This window comes from Drosophila melanogaster, chromosome X, assembly GCF_000001215.4.
Source record: "Drosophila melanogaster chromosome X".
Taxonomy (NCBI): Eukaryota; Metazoa; Arthropoda; class Insecta; order Diptera; family Drosophilidae; genus Drosophila; species Drosophila melanogaster.
The window spans coordinates 9465412-9482440 of NC_004354.4; the positions used below are offsets into that span (position 1 = coordinate 9465412).

Here is a 17029-nt window from a genome sequence, read left to right on the forward strand (position 1 = left end):
ACACATTCGTAAATGTGGAAAAAACCAGGCCAAAAGCAAACCGAAAATATTTCGTAAAGAATTTATGAGCCACACACAAATTAAGTGAACTTTGTGCAACATTTTGGAAAAATCCCACTCGCCTCTAAAAGCCGAAACAAATAAACTAATAAATAGGTAACTTAATCTCTGGCCAAATTGAAAAGGAGAATTTAAAACGAGTTTCCATTTTACGCCGTCGGTTCCCCGGAATTTTCATTTCATTCACTTTGACTAGGGCTTAATTGGTTGGGATTTGAATGCTTTGCAATTAAAGCCTCAAATGAATCGTTGAAAATACTGAGAAAATGAATCGAAAAGTGTTCAGGGGTATAAACTGCTTGCCAAAAGTACGTAAATTGGCCAACCAAGAACTTGAAACTCTTGTTCAAATGAGAAAAAGAAAAAACACGTATCTTTGTACATATTTATGCATGTATGTATGTATGTACATACCTGAAGGAATAATCTCGATAACACATCTTAACCGTTATTGATTGAAATGAACACTCGCTAGTTTTTCACTTTTTACCGTTTTGCACTCACTACCGTATACCAATAAGAAATGCTTGTTTATTCTTGAATAAGTTTGATAGAAAAACAAATAATAAGAAAACCCGTTTACTTTGTCGATTTGAGTCCCTATCAATAAATCCACTTTATAGCATTATACTTTTTAATCAGCGCATCCAAATGCTTTTGCAACTAAATTGCACAATGATGACGAGATTTTGCAGCGAAGTTATCTACTTTTCATCTGTGCATTCTTCTCATACTTCTGTGTGGATTATCTAACAGGGTGGGCCTGTGTTACTGCTTAAATAATATAACAGTTTAAATAAATTAAAAATTTATGTCAAATGTTTATGTGCGTTGCCAACACTGCGTATGAGTAATTTAATACGCAGTGTTGCCGCTGTTGAAAATTTTTAATTTTACCTAATTGAAAGTATGAAATTGATATATATTATTATTTTAATTTACAGAAATTCAACCAAATGGTAGTCTTTCGGTCCACTCTAACCTCTCTTTACCTCTCCTACAGTTCCCATCTCCTTCGCTCCCGTTCTCTCTCACTCATTTTCTGTGAAGACAGTGCACATGCACTGAGAGCAACGATTGTGTTTGCCTGTGTGTTTTTCTGTCTGTCTGTCCGTTGCTGTAATTGTTGTTGCTGTCATTGTTGCCCTTGTTGTTGTTGCTGGAACGGTGATCGCCGGTGCCTGGTACCGAATGCTGCACGTGAGTGTAAGGGAGACGCAGCGAGGCGGGGCGCGACAGAGAGGCAAGATGAAAATAAATAAATGAAAGAAAGAAATACACAGCAAAAGGCAACAACAAAACGGCGAGCAATAAAGAAACCAACAACAAAGACAATGAGAGTGAAGAGCAAAAACAACAACAAAGTGGAAAAAAATTGTTTATAGCTGAAAAGTACCACTTGTGGGAAAGAGACGTCAAGCCGAAGGCGGGGGAGGGGGCAGACACAATAAAATTAAAATAAAGAGAATAACAAAAATCAAAAAGCGACCGGCTGACCTATGATGCTATTACCGGCGATCATCTCAGTCTCGCCATCTCGCTCTGCGAAGGGAGACGAAAGAGGAAGAGGTAAATGCAACAAAAACAAAAGCATAAAATCGTGATGATAAAAAAATAAAAATAAACTGGATAAATGAAACTGATTTCTACATACATTTTTATAATTATTCAATAATTAATAATTTTCAATAAGCTACATTATCGAGCATATTTTCAAATCAAAGGATTCAAGCTGCGAACTTAATATTATGAATAGAAATAATTATGAGACTTTCACACAATATGTATGCAACTTAAGTAAAGTTATGTTTGAAAATTCAGTAAATTGAGAATTATTGGAATTGAATTTTTCAATTTGCCTCGATATTTTCTTCCACTAGTTGGCAACCCTGGTTGCCGCAGCAACAATTAGAGCCGGCCGGCTAGCCAGACAAAAAAAAAATATAAATAAAAAAAACAAGGCAGTCAAGCGTGAGGCAGCGGCTGCGAATGCAACTGCAACAGAGATTGCAGTTTGAACTGGTTTTCACCTGAGCTTGTCAACTCAGCGGAAAGCGGGTCGAAAGAAGAGGGTAGCGAAAAGCCGCTAGATTTGCCTAGAAACTGACTGGGATTACAGATCGCCTTGGCGACCGAGATCGCTGGAGGCCGGAATATACACCAATGAGCATATTTATTGGCATTGGCATGCAATTTAAATGGCCGCGACAGTTGCGCATTGAACGTTTGCCAAATGCTTGGGCGAAAGTTGACAGCAGCGGTCAGCATAATAGGTGAGGCAATGCAACAAATTCTGTAATGCATTGTAATGTAATGCATTGTTATAATGTTCAAATATCATATAATGTTAATTATATTTTTAAAGAAATCTTTAATTGATTATGTGGTTCTTATGAAAATAAATGTAAATATTTTTTAAATAATAAATAGAGGTACTATGTTCTTCAAAACTCAATATTGCTTAGTCCCTTTCTATTTTCATTGCTTGCAGTGTAAGCTTGTGTGTGTTTGGCTTTGGTGGCAAAGTTTGCCAAGAGCCTTTTGGGTTGGTCAAAGTATTAGCAAAGTTATTTGCCCGCAACGGGCCAAGCGACCGCAACAGCAGCAGCGTCAGGCAGCAGAAGCAACTGCAGCAACAGCAGCAGCAACAAAAGGCAACTGCAACACACACTGCAATTAACTTTGCGGTCAACAGCCACCCACTGGCCAACTGCCTTTGTGTGTGCGTGTGCACGCTCGTCAGTGTGTTGGTGAGTGAGTGGAAAGAAGAAGCTGATGCTGCGGTTGCCGCTGATGTTGCTCGTGTTGTTGTTGTTGCGACTGCAGCTGATGTTGCTGCCGTCGTCTGTGATTAAAGGCCAAATGACAGCAGCAACAAGCGGCCAAAAACAAGCTGCAGCTGCGATTTTCAAGGATAAACGAATGGTATATATGCTTTCGATGAAGGATTTTGTTATGATTTTTATACCTAATTAAACTGGCATAGCAAAATAAGCTATACTCAATTTCCGTGCTTAAAAAAATATGAAAATTAATTCAAGTTGATGCATCGCAATCAAAGTTCTGAGGAACTTTGCCCGAATTACAGGGTATTAACGTTGTCAACTGCGCGTTGCATTGCATTTCATTGCATTGAAATGGGTGTCACTCTGTAACTAGCACATTCGCGATAATGATAATGCATAATCATAATGATGATGATGGTGAGGATGGGGCTGATCATGGGGCTGATTACGATGATTATGATGATGGGGCAAGCGACTCCTTCAAAATGCGGCATTCTCTTGCTGGCTCATCAACAACAACAGCAGCAGCAGAAGCAGCAGCAGCAGCAACATCAGCGTCATATTGAAACTGGAATTTGAATCCGGTTGTCGGCTGTTATGAAGCTCCCTTCTTTTGCAAAGACCCCCCGCTTGCAACCCCCTCCCCGCCCCCTCGACGGAATGCTGAGGCAAATGTTGTTTGTGCCATGTTTATTAAATGCCATTAAAGCCATTTCTTCAGCCTTTGGCTTTTGCTCTTTGAATGGCAACTGCAGGCGATTTTTAGGGGAATCTCGCGATACACGGAAGTGTGCGTCACACTGTGGGAGAGTTGCATTGTCAGCAGAAAGCAGCGCTGCTCAAATGTCAAAAGGTACATCAACAACAAGAACGACACGAGCAACAACATCAGCAGCAGCAGCAACTGTAGCAGCAACATCATCAGCAGCAGCAGCAACTGCAGCAGCAACTGTAGCAGCAACATCAAGCGCAATCAGCAAATTGCATTAAATGACTTTGTATTGCAATTGTTGGTTCTCCCAGTGATATATCTTTGATGTATACCATACATATAAGTTTGGATATATAGCGAACGAGCAAGGGAATCTCAGCTTTATCGGAGCAGAAGACACAAATTGAGAAAAGTGGAAAGCAACGAGAACGGGTTCGTCATATCCGTCATACGAATTGAACTTGAACCTCCTCCAGGCATTTAAATATCATTCAGAAAATATTAAAATCCGTATACATATTCCATTGCATTATTATCATAGAACTATTTTTCAGTATTATTTAAATTGACCGCCTCGCGCTGGCCATGTAATATTCATACATATTTAAAAAGCTTATGCCACAATAATCGATTTGGCTAGCAGCAAATCATAAAGCATAAAACTGACAACTGCCTGACAGGCAGGCGGCCGAAAAGCGTTGAAAAATGTTTTGTTTCTTTTAAACGGATTATCTTGTGAATTGTTTGACATTTGCTTAATTCCCGTGGGTGGGGGGGGGGGGGGGGTGGGTTGCTTATGCGTTTTCCGCTCCAAAGTAACATCACAGTTAGGCTTAAAATAGCGCTCGCTTGGATATTTATCAACGTTATCACACCCCCAAGTCCATCCCATCCACTTTCACAACTCATTTTCCAGCTCATTTTTCATTTGCTTTAATAAGCAATTTGATCGCTTGTCTTGACATTTACTGTTTACACATTTCTCTTCCTTCTCGCCTTTTCGCTTCTACACACACAGTGAACACTCGTAGTAGTTTGCCCATGAAAGTCCATTCTCATTCTCATTCTCATTCGCATTCCCATTCCAGAATAGCCTGCATCAAGGGCAGAAAATCTGAAAATCTGTGGCGCACATTAAAACGTTTCACTTAATTAAAATCAACGGCAACACAGGAACACAGCAACAAAAAAAAAAACGACTGCAAAATGACCGCCCCCATATATAAAGTATGGTATGCCCCCTATATAAATATATATACACACATACATATATATACAGGCGCTAATAGTGCGATGTGAGTGTATGTGTGAGAGCGTTGAAAAAACACGAAGGAGAAAAAAAGAAATGTAAGAATATAAGAATTCAGAGCAGTGGCAAAGACGTGGCACCGAGAGCTTCCAGCATTTTTTCTACTTTGTGTGACTAACGACTTGAAATTGCGCTTATTAAGACTTCCTGATTCATAATTTCTGGCAACACTAGCAACAACAACAGCAATGACAACTATAGACAAGTGCTTAAAGGCGTCGTAACGAATGGGGAATACCCTGTGCTTAAATATAAGAACGGATAAAAAGTAATTGCCATTAATTAGGCATTTTATAGAGCCAATTTTTATTAGGCTTTGCAAAGGGCTAATGCCATTTGATTTTTATAGCGACAGCTTTAAATACATTGTTAAGCGGAATACATAATACAAATATTAGTAGAAAGGACTAATAAAAATGTTAATAATTTATCTGAGTGTTGTGGCCTGTTACTAGTTTCGCATAAAAAATAAAATAAATAATGCATTTCCAGCTAAATCAATTTGTATAAATTATTAGCCATTTTACAACGCAAAGAGGCACTTACACGCGTCACTCGATTTATTTGCCCATAAATTTATTTCCAGTTACTTTACATTGTTGTTCAAAAACATAAATTCAAATGATGTATTAACCATTTTTATGACTCAAGTCCTAAAGCTTTAAAGAGCAAATAACATTCGTCACTCGATTTATCTATTTGCCGGAACTTAAATGACATAATTCCCTTATCCGATACCCTGTAATTCATCCGCCAAAATCAGAAAGCAAAAGCCACCGACTTGGACGCGAAAAATTCGCGGGGAATGTGGTAAGGGATTTGCTTTTGCTCTCACTCCCCATATGTTTTTTCCTCTTTTTTTTTGATTTAAACTCTCCATTTTTATTTATTTATTTTTTTTCTGTCTGGCTTTTGTTTTCGGTGTGTAACTATTTTTGTAATTTTCTTAATTTTTTGTTTCGCGCAGCCCAGCGGAATCTTTTTGTGTAGATTTGGTTTGGCTTTGCGGGCGCTGACTCTGATTTCTTTCGATTGTCTTCCCGGGGTTCAACCCCACCACCGCCCGCCTTGTGGCATTCATAATTTTCGTTTGGGAATCGAGGGTGGAGTGTAGTGGGTAGGGGAGGGTGTAGGTGTGGGTAGAAATGTTGGTCATGCTGCGGGCAAGATTTTCAAGTGACACGAGCAGTTACCGCCACACACGCACACACAAACAGACCGCTTTGTGCATTAATTTGCTGGTGTGAAGTGCTAATCAATATATGGAGGCAGCAGCATATTAAGGAAATGCAATTTCCACAGGCTGCGTTGGCTTGTGGATGGGGGGTGAATGGGGGCGGAAAAAGTCACAAAGTTCCCCTAATTTATAAGTCAAACATGCCGGGAAATTCCAGAAGGAGGAATGCATTCTGCAGTTAAAGAGGGGGGATCAATGACATTTTCATCGGTGGCTTAATAATGGAATGGTCAAATGTTTGGAATTATAAATTAAAGCCACGTGACGAAATTAAGTGTTTATACATAATAAATGACAGTAGATAAAGTTAAACTGAATTTTAATAACAATTGAGCTGCAACTGCCTGCTGAAACATAAAATGTGAATAAATCGATATTGATTTCCACACTTTACTTTAAGTCAATTTTTTGGCTTAGCTTTTAAAGTCAATTAACATTTATAGCAATATTTGTGGGTATATTTGGGAATTTAGCTCGACTCACCTGGTGATCCATGACGGTTGCGCGGTCCTTCGGTGCGCACGGCGAGCAGGGTTTCCAGGTTGCTGATGGCCACAAGGGCCAGTAGCAGCAGCGCCAGGGTTGTCAACTGGCCGCGCTGACGATGGTGCTGCGGTGATTGGTGGTGCTGCTGCTGCTGCAGCCTCCGATCGATGGCGCTGCTGCTGTGATGCTGTGAATGGCGGTCGCCGATGGGCGAGGATGATGAAGATGATGGTGGGCCCGATGGGGCGGCATCAGTGACCTGCAGCGGATCGGCGGCCGTATGGCTGTCGCCGTTGGCGGGGTCATGGGTCAGCAGGGTTGTCGCTGATGGTGGTCGCCAGCGAGAACGCATTCTGGCCTTGCTGGGCGGCTTGCGACCAAATCCGAATCCAATGCCCACGGGCGTCGGATTCATTTTTGGTTCGTCGGGCGCTTCGCTTGCTGCTCCGCTCCTTTCTCCTTTTCCTGTTTGGTTTCTGTGGGAATCCTCGATTCGGATTTGGGTCTTGTTCGTTTCGGTTTTTTTTTGTTTTTTTTGGTGACCCTCTGGTGACCTCTTCTCTGCCCACCGCACTTCTGTCTTTTTTAGGGTTGCCCGCTCCTCTGGCTTTGTTGCGTTTTACTTTTTGGAATATTTATTTTTTTCTTTTGGTGGGCTGCTTTAATGAAATAAGCGGAAAATTAACGCGTTTAATATTTCTAATTTATTATTAGGGGGCGTGGCCGGGGGGGTGGCACTTGAGAGAGCAATTAATTAAATTTAACTCCCCCCATTCGTTTTGGCCCGCTCGTCTTATTCCGTTTGCTCTTTTGCCTGCTAAACTTTTTTGCTTATGAAAGATAATTGCTCGCTGCCTCGCTCGCACTCTAGCCCCGTCTCTCTCTCTCTCTCTCTCTAGCTCGCTTGCTGGCGTTTGGCCCTATCTTTTTAACACTTTTTACAATAATTGAAAAACTTTTTTCGGCTGCTTTATGTGAACTTTTGCCTTCGGCGTCTTTAAACTTTTCTCCTTTTCCCCGCGATTTTCTTTTTCGTATTTATTTTTATACAATTTTTCGTCGGTTTTTTCTCTTCTTTTTTTTTTTTTTTTTTGTATTTTGTCGATTGTTGTACTTCAGACACTTGAAAAATAAAAATTAATATGGTGTGAGAGAGACGGAGATGGCATCTTGTCGCTTGTTGTTGTTGGCTCTTTCGTTTGATAAGGAAATTGCATATCCCTCGGAGTTTTTCACAGAGCTCCTTCGTTTTTTGCACTGCAATCCTGCAAGTAGAAAATTGTGGGCGAAAAGTTAGCACAATGTTGATCCAGACTATTTTCCAATTATTAAGTGCAGTGCGATTAGTTTGTGGAAAGTTGTTAATCAAGAATTTGCTAGAGCAATATGCTGGTAAATTTCCAAGGAAATCATTAAGAAATAGTTTCTAGGGGAATGCTGTGAATTATAGTATATTTGGAAAAGAACTTTTCTCAAACACTTCTATGGCGATTAGACAAATGTTCTAATACTTTCAGCTATTATGCCATTTTTTCTTTTGCAATAATTTCTCCACATACCAACGACCATTATTTTTTTAGTGCAATTTGAAGACTCCGGACTTGGAATCAAGTGGCATTACCGCATCGAAAGCGAAAGAGGAAGAAAGCGGCGTGGAAACGAGGAAGAAAATAGAACATTGAGCAGATTACATTAAATTAAAGCACAAATGAATTGCTTGACGAAGCGAAAGCGAAGAAAAATATGATGCCCTGAGATACAGGGAGAGAAAAAAAGTGAGCTGGAAAACGTGGATGCGAATGTACATGGATATGAAGTAAAGTAAAGTATAAAAAAAAAAAAAACAACGTGAGCAACAATCCAACACAATAGCTGGCTGAGATCATAAATATGACGGGGATTCGGCTTAGTTTTGGTTTCGACGAGTTGGCAGATCGGAGATGGCGGCTGCACACACAAGTGGAAAATCACGCACATCGTCTCAGAAAACCGAATAAGCGGACGGTGGGCGGTGGGCGGTGGGCGGTGTTCGGTTTGGCAGACACAATAACAATAAGTGGGCGGTGGTTGGTGGGTGGCTCATGCGGTTAGGTCAGAGCGAGGAGAGTAGGCCCGACGATGCCAACGAGTCAACAAAAGAAATTGCTAATGTGGGCAAATAAAAATGGCACAAAAAAAGCAGTGCACACGCACACACACACACACAGATGCCCTGGTAGTATTAGACAATTGAAATTGAAAATCAGTGAAACCTGTTTTCACACACAAAAGCTCACGCACGCCAAGCTTAGGCGCACAAAATTGAAAAAAAAAAAGGAAAAGGAAAAACCAAAAAAAAAAAAAAAAATTATTGCAAAAAAGCGAAATGAGAAAATGGCACAGAGAAAATGGGAAAACAAAAGAGGAAAATCCAATGCAAAAACACAGCGCAAAAGTTGGGGTCAAAGATGAAATGCACTCGAACAGCAGAAAAGAAAAGGAAGGAAAAACATTATATAAATTGTCAACAACTCCGGGAAATTTTAATAAGGCGGAAAAATATGTACATAAAGGTATTTTTAAATGAGTTAAATTGGTTAAATAAATACTTTTTCTTTTATAACTTTTTACTACAGTTCGCAAGGCTTGAAAGCGAAACAATGCAACTACTAAATACTATATATATAACTTGTATTATAAAGTATAAAATCTTTCAATACCTAAACTATAATTGTATCTTAGTTGGTAGTAGTTGTTTGTGAAAATCTAGAAAACCGGGAAACATTTCTATTTCCAATTCAACTTGCGGCTGCATTGAAAAATCACTTGCACACCGCCTTTTGCTTTCTGCAAGTCAAAGGGGGGAAATGCATGGAAAATTTTTCAGAGAAAATCCAACATTGCTGGAGAGTGGGCGGTAGTTGGGTGGTTGGGGTGGTGGCCTATCATCGACATCAGTATCAGTATTTAGCCCATGGCCCATCGTCATCTGCGACATTTCGCTGCGCAAATGAAAAGTTACGCGAATCAGCAGCAGTCGCAGCCGCAGGGAGCGTTGCGTGTTGATGGAAGGTGGGGCATATTGATGGAGTATGGAGTATGAAGGGGGCGGAGATGGGAGGCATTGGGTGGTTTTTCGGTTTTGTGGCATTTTTTTTTTCTTTTTGGCCAGGCCGTGCACACCTGTCCGTTTTCATTACGCGGCGGCAGTCAAGAAATTGCCAAAGCCATTTTCGAAAATGGCCGCACAAGCGAGGCGCGTTGGAAAATGAGAAAAGCAGGGGGGGCTAATGGGTACTACTAGGACACCGTCATAACTTGAAATTGAAATGGGGTGGGGGGTAGGGGGACAGGGGTTGGCCTGGGCCTAACGATCCAATCACGCGACCATCTCTAAGCCCAGTAACCCCCATCCAGGAAATCATTTCGGATCTGGATTTATTGCACTCTACCCTCCGCTCCAGAAACCAGAATCCCGCTAATGTTCGCGCTGAAAAGCTCTCAGGGAAAATCACAAAAAAAAAAAAAAAAAAGAATAGAATGAAGGAGGAAAAGCGAAGGGGAAATGGAAAGGCGAAGGATGAGTGGCATAAGATATCCAAAGACGGGCACCGCAAAATGTTTTGGGCCAATTGGCCACACGCGGTTTCGGGCATCAGGTGCGCATTATGTCAGGAATGTGAAATATGATAAGAAAAACCAGACAAAAAAAAATACATGAATATGAAAACACAATATAAATATAAATAAAAATTTACAACAATCGAAAAGGAGAGGCGGCCACACAGACGAGCCAATAATAAATAAAAATAATGCCATAAAATATACTCCTAAGTAGCGAAATGTTGCCAACAACGAGGAAATCCCAATTGAAATATTTAAATTTTGTTTTACATTAACGAAAGGTATTTACAGGAGGGTAGGTGGCTGGGAAATATTGTGGAAAATAAATGACAAATTGAGGAAGAGTCTGGCCAAAAAAAAAAAAAAAAAAAAAAAAGCGTTTCGCAACGCGAATTGAACGAAGTAAAATGAATAAATTCTTCGGGTTACTTAAGAAGTAATCAAGAATGTTCAGTAATTGAAAAATACCTCGTTTAATAAATATTATATTCTTTATATGATTTATTATCCAGCACAAAAAAAAAAAACAAACCAGTTGACATTGTGGAATTTAATATTTCGTATTATTTTATAAATACAAAATATATCCGATTGTAAATATTTTCTCTTTAAATAACTTTCAAACGCAAAAATATTTTTGCACTCGGCCAGATAAACAATTAAACTTGAAAAATGCACATGAATAAAATTTCAAACACTACCCACATGGGTTTTTTTTTTGTATAAATCGCTCAAAGGCAAAACATTTTCCTTCTCTATTGTATGCCGCACATAAATTGAAATACATATTCAATTGGAAATGACGAAAAAAAAAAATCCAACCAATTTCCCATTCCCCAAATTTGTCGCCTTTTTCCTTGCTTTTCTTTTTTTTGACCTCCTGCCATTGTCAACTAAATGTTGATGGAGGTTGATACGTCACAAGACTCAGCTCCCTGACCCTCCGATCTCGTCGAGCATTGAGTTTTCCTCCAGCTGGGCAGCAACTAGTCAGCAATTTTCGACCGCCCCATTTTCCCATCTTCTGTTTTTTTTTTTACCGCCCGATTCTCACCTTGATTCATCATTGTTTCGTGTGTTCTGGCTTTGATATGCTTTCATTGCGAGATTTGCGATTGGTGCGAATGGTGGAAAAACTGGGGACGATGTATGAAAAGCGGGCTTTTTCTTTTATTTTTTTTTTTTTAGTTGGCTCTGCTTTTGACAAATCGGGGGTGAAAATTCAATGGGTTTCCAACGTTTTTGCATGCACCGATAGGAGATAAAAAGGTGTCAGGGAAGTTGAGAGACGTTGGGGATATGCAGAGTACAAAAATTCCAAGAATTTCGTAGAAAATTGAAGAGAAATTTTAATAAAAAAAATGTATTTAATAATTTTAAGCTTTCGTATTTTTCATGTAACATAACTATGTTTATTTTATATAATAAAAGTACTTATTTCAAGCCATAAAAATATGCTTATGCACGCATTTGACTTATATCACTTAACTATATTATTCAGCAATTTTTCACAGTGTAAAAAAAACAGGTAAAGTGACTTTGCGGCGCCGCATTTTACTTGAATCAGCCCCTTTTTTTCGCCCCCTTTGGGATCTTCTTTACCTGTTCTTCTTTTAAGACAGATATTTTGTTTTCTTTTCTTTTTTTTTGCAAGCTCCAAGAACTTCTTCTTTCTGCGGCTCATTCGTTTTTCTTAATATTGTGACGACTTTTGCTGTTTCATTCTTTGGCTTTTCCTCATTCTTTCGTCTTCAGTCTTATGCTTTCTGTCTCTCTGGGTTTCTAGTATTTGGGTTAAATATCCGAGTGAAAACTGTGTTAATGGGTGAAGTTTATATGTATGGTATGTATATACATACAATATATGTGTGTAATTGGCTCGCAATTTTTCTAGCTGCGCTTGCAGTTGGTCAAAAGTTTTTGGCCAACGCGGCATAAAACGAGCGGAAGAGTCAATCTCACAAATAAAACAACAAAAATAGTAAGCAACAAATGGCTTATAACTACGTATGTATATATTTGAACTCATAAAAAATGAGCAAAACACAGGCACACTAATTTGATAACATCCAATATTTTATATCAATGCAATTTACGTCCACAAAAACATCGAATAAAACACTTTATTTGGATAAAGAATATCGGCAGAACCATTTGCCTGCAGTAAAGTATTTTTGCTGATAACATTAAGGTATGTAATTCAAGTTTGCAAGGGAATAAAGGGAGTGAGCCCGAAATAAATCTAATTCCTTGGCTCCATTCGCACACAGTGCTGCATAAAAGTTATGCAACGGCAACATAAATCAATTGCCCTCGTCATTTTCATTTATTTATTACGTTGTTTTTTTCGTTGGCCATTCAAGTAGAGTTACCCCTTCAACCCACTACCCTTCGCTTAACCCCAGTTAGCCCCTCTCTTAACCCCTTTCACCTGCACCACCGCATCGCCTCACCTGCGCAACGAGGACACTGGTAAATATTTTTATTGTATTTCCTTGGTGTTTGGGCTGAGCTCGTTTTCCAGGCACCCCGGATCCCAATTCGGATCCCTTTGCCGCTCTGCTTTACGGCTTCGATTTCAATTTTCGGGCCCAAGGGCAGATTGGCAAAAAAATAAAGGCAAAAGGAAAAGCGCAGTGACGAAGGGGAACTGCCAACAGTCAGCCAAAAAAATCCCTTTTGCCACTTTTGGACATTGCCATTTTTCGCTTGCCACACACAAGCAGTTATATATCCAACTGATATTTATATGGTTCCCTACAACCCGAAGGGTATATGTATAATGCAGCGTTTAAAAGAAATATTAAGAAATAATAACAACTAGTTTTTAAATATATTTCAGTTTTGAAATATCATGTAAAATATAATATGTTTTTTTTTTTTTGCTTAAGTACTTGTACTTGGTTTTCAACTGTTAGCCAAGGGTATTTTAATGGTCTATAGTTTACTATCTATTCGTATGCCTGTCTGTTTCCGGGTGTTTTACTTTCTTTTCGGTTGTACAAACACCAAAATTCTTCGAATAGACTCTGCATTTAACTCGCCTTTGAGCTCTGGCAAGCGAAAAGCGAAAAATTCGTAACAGAAATCGAAGATTTCCTCTGTTCTTTTTTTTTTCTTTTTTTTTTCTTTGGTGGGTGGGGGGTTGGGTTGGCTTTTGGTTGAGATGGTGGAAAACCTTTCGGGGCTTTTCGGCACGATTATCCCTTTTCTGTGCACTCAATTTGTTGGTGAAAATACTGGAGTGGGGAATCCCGCTGAGGTGCTTATGCCCTTTGAACTTTTGCCCACCAACTGACGGACTGACTGACTGAATGAATGAGTGACTCACTGGCTGACTGACTGACTGACTGACTGACTGACTGACTGGCGGACTGAGTGAGTGAGTGACAGCACAACGCTGGTGTCTGGCATTAAATGGCTTTCCAGCCTTAAGCTATAGAGTTTCGCTTTTGTTTTCACACGGCATCGGTATCGATGCTATATATAAACCCTATATCCCACATATGTGAGATGTCTCGCCATAAATTAAAACCAAACGAATAATAGATCCGAAGCCCTCGAGGGTCGAATGGAGAGAGAGAGTCCGAGTCCAGCGAACCACATCGAAATCTGTAGTTCGAGCCCCACTATCCACAATTCAAAATCCGATGCCATTAATCACAATCAGCAATCGGTTAAAGGAGCCAAATCATGCCAAACAACGACCAGATTAGTGCCAATAATAATAATAATGGGAATAATAGCTCAACTGTCATTTAAAGATTTATTTAACCACCCAACAATAAAAAAAAAAAGACTTACAAATAGCGGGGTGTGGATGGGATAGTTTTATTCCACTTTCCGTTCGGTCTTATTTTCCAAAAACTGAAGCGGAAATTTACGCACCAACTAGCATAATTAATGTTCAAATGGAATGGCAAAATGACAAAAAGATATTCAGTGGTGACGAAGTGGATGATTACAGTGAAAAAAATTACTTTCAATTAGAATAAGCATACATAAGATAAGCATACAAATGATTAGAAACATTAAATTAAACATGCTTTTTATATCAGTAATATTTATTTGAAATTCGAAAATAATATTCTAAATAAAGTACGCTTGATCAGTAGTTTTTTAAGCCCAACATTTTCTGCAAGTGCAGCCCTATTTTGGCGCTAGACAAAGGTCAATTTCGACCTCTCCAATTTTCTTTTTTTTTTTTCTTTTTTTAAAGGAAGTTGCATTGATGCGGGCCTCCAGAGTCGACGACGATACTAATGGAAAATTGAGGGAGCGACAGAGGGACGACGAACTGCATCCGGAAAAATTAGTGAGCGGAAAATGGGAAAAAAATCTGCGCTCAAAGTGAAAGCCATTGCCATATAGCCCCGGCCAAAAAGCCAAAGCCAAAGCCAAAACCAAAGCCGTAGCTGTAGCCAATAGATAGGCGCACACAGTAAACCCAACTGCAGTCGCCAGAGTGATGGAATGAAATGGACTTGACTTGGAGTCAAGATGACTTGACTTGACAGCCGGCGCCCATCTGAAGTGTCGAATGTTGTTGTACATTTTCCTGATTTTCACCAGATTTTTGCAAGCCCCCATACACGTTTGTTGTTCTTGCGATTTGTAGAGGTGCGACACAGGCGACACACCCTAAAAAATCCCAATGAAGATAGACAGTAGCCAAGGCGGAAATATGCTACAGTGAAGTCTGCAAAAAAAAAAAAAAATCAGAGGAAAAAGGTGGAACAAAAAAATGGAGGCAATGGAAAACCCAAGCCAAAATGGGGAGGAGCAGTTACAGTTCCAGCCAGCTGCGCCCAATTTCAATTTCAACTTCTCCGCCGCTTCCCACTCGCTGGCAAAATAACAATTTTCAATAATAAAAATGTTGCAAAAAAATGTGAAAAAAATCGGTAGCAAAAGGGGAGCCAACTGATTGAATCGGGGGAATTTTCAAGGCGGAGAGATGACGATCTATTGCTCAGCTGACCATGGATGGCATCTAAAGTCAAGTCAAACTCTAAGCAAAAAAAAACATAAAAGCTGAAGCAAAGAACTCAACTGAAGATGTGAGTTTATATCTGATAGATGTCACTAGGAAAAAGTTTTTTCGCAGCCAAGCAAAATAGTGGGGCAAAATGATTGAAAGTACTAAAAATTAAATGCAATCAGGTTCTTTGGCTATCATACACGAATTATCAATAGAAATATTAACTACTTATGACTCAATGAATAACTATCTTAACAACTCACTTAACTGCACTATTGTATTTATTTATATGTCTTAATAAGATAAGCACTATAAATTATAATTTTAATGATTTCTAACTATAATTGAATTTATAGTCATATATAGTCATAGTGCCATTAAATTTAATGCTCCGATAATAATTATTGAATTACATCTGATAACTCAGCATAAATAAATCAAATAACGAATAATATTTCTATCGCATATCCTATACCCGAAACATGTGTTCCCTTTTCAATTTCTAAATAAAACATCAGTTGTTATTGTGGGAAAATTCGAGTATGTTGTTCTGATACCACTTAATAAATTGTCGCCCATAAATCACAATTGAAAGAGCCACTTTAGCGAAAGTATCTCACTTGATAAATCTCTAATAATTCAAATAAAATGTTTCACTCTGCAGACAAAATCTCGAATTTCCCAAACATGTTCTTAAATATATTTTAAGAGTTTTGAAAAATTGGAATTTGAAACCACTGTTTGAGGAGAGTCTCGGAATCGTTTCGATTCGACAAACAAACTTGTCGAGGGGTAAAATTTTTTTTTTGTTTTTGGCTTTTTCGCCAATTGTTTGCTCGATTTTGTGTGGCAACATTGAACTTGAATGGCTGTTGTTGGGCCAAACAATATCGAATATATAGACAACGCACATATATAGCCAGAAATCTGGATTTTATGCTCTTACAACCAAATCCAATCAAAATTTTTGTTGGCCAACACAACAAATGAACAATGGTCAGCGGGGGGGAGGGGGGAGGGCGGGTTATGAAAAGCCCAAGCTCGGGTATAAGGAAAATCAAATCAAATCCATTAGAATGCCATGCCAAAAACGATTTGAAAAAAAAATGCGTGCGAATGCAATTTGATTGTTGCACTTTTACGTTGCCAATTGTTATTCCTGCCAAACTAATGCGATTTGATGGTCGCACATTGTCGTGGGCAAATGCCACGCCCACAAATAAATATGTGTGGGCCATTCGAAAGACTCATGTTTTTATGTGAAATCCACCAGCAATTAATCACGGCTTGGCGCTTCTCGGCACAAAAAAAAATAAAATAAAAAAAAGTGAAGTAAAAAAGACAGTGGAAACAATTTGCCCTCCACATGTTTCATTGAAATATATATCCAGATGTTCAACCTCAGACTCAGCGAATGTGTGTAAATTATTTCCCCCGATATCGGAATACTCTGCACGCAGTTCGGTTATTCAATACCTTTGATTACACTTATGCGGAAAGAAAATACGACTGCGTATCAGTTTCTTGACTTAGTCATAAATATCTTAGAACGGATAGTATCGCATTGCAGTGCAAGATTTCTGCTGAGCGTGCTAAAAACAAATATCTTTCTTGGGGAACCAACAATAAATATATATAAAAAAGAAAAATAAAAATTATCGATTATACATTTTTTTTTATAGTTTGTCTTAAAGTTTATATAAACATTAACTGGTTAGTGAAAATAACCTTACTTCAATGGCAGCGCAATTCATTGGCAAAGAGCAAACATGAAATGGAGGCAATAAAAGCAATTTATTAAATCGTCACATGATCGCAGAGCATTTTTGTTTGTTTACGCTTGCATTCGTATTTC

General features: G+C 38.9%; 1 protein-coding gene across 4 annotated transcripts in view; it reads right to left on the bottom strand.

Annotated features, from left to right (window-relative positions):
* The window catches only part of mgl (Megalin), a 141634-nt gene that overhangs the window by 106916 nt on the left and 17689 nt on the right, over positions 1–17029 (bottom strand). For 3 of the 4 annotated variants that reach the window (NM_001298124.1, NM_001103454.3, NM_132335.3), the window contains exon 2: positions 6588–7246. In NM_001298124.1, the coding sequence (NP_001285053.1) occupies positions 6588–7005 (418 nt within the window). In that variant the 5' untranslated portion in view covers positions 7006–7246. Of the gene's footprint in view, positions 1–6587; positions 7856–17029 lie in introns of all 4 variants that reach the window. The other variant, NM_001298125.1, reaches the window with a different exon arrangement.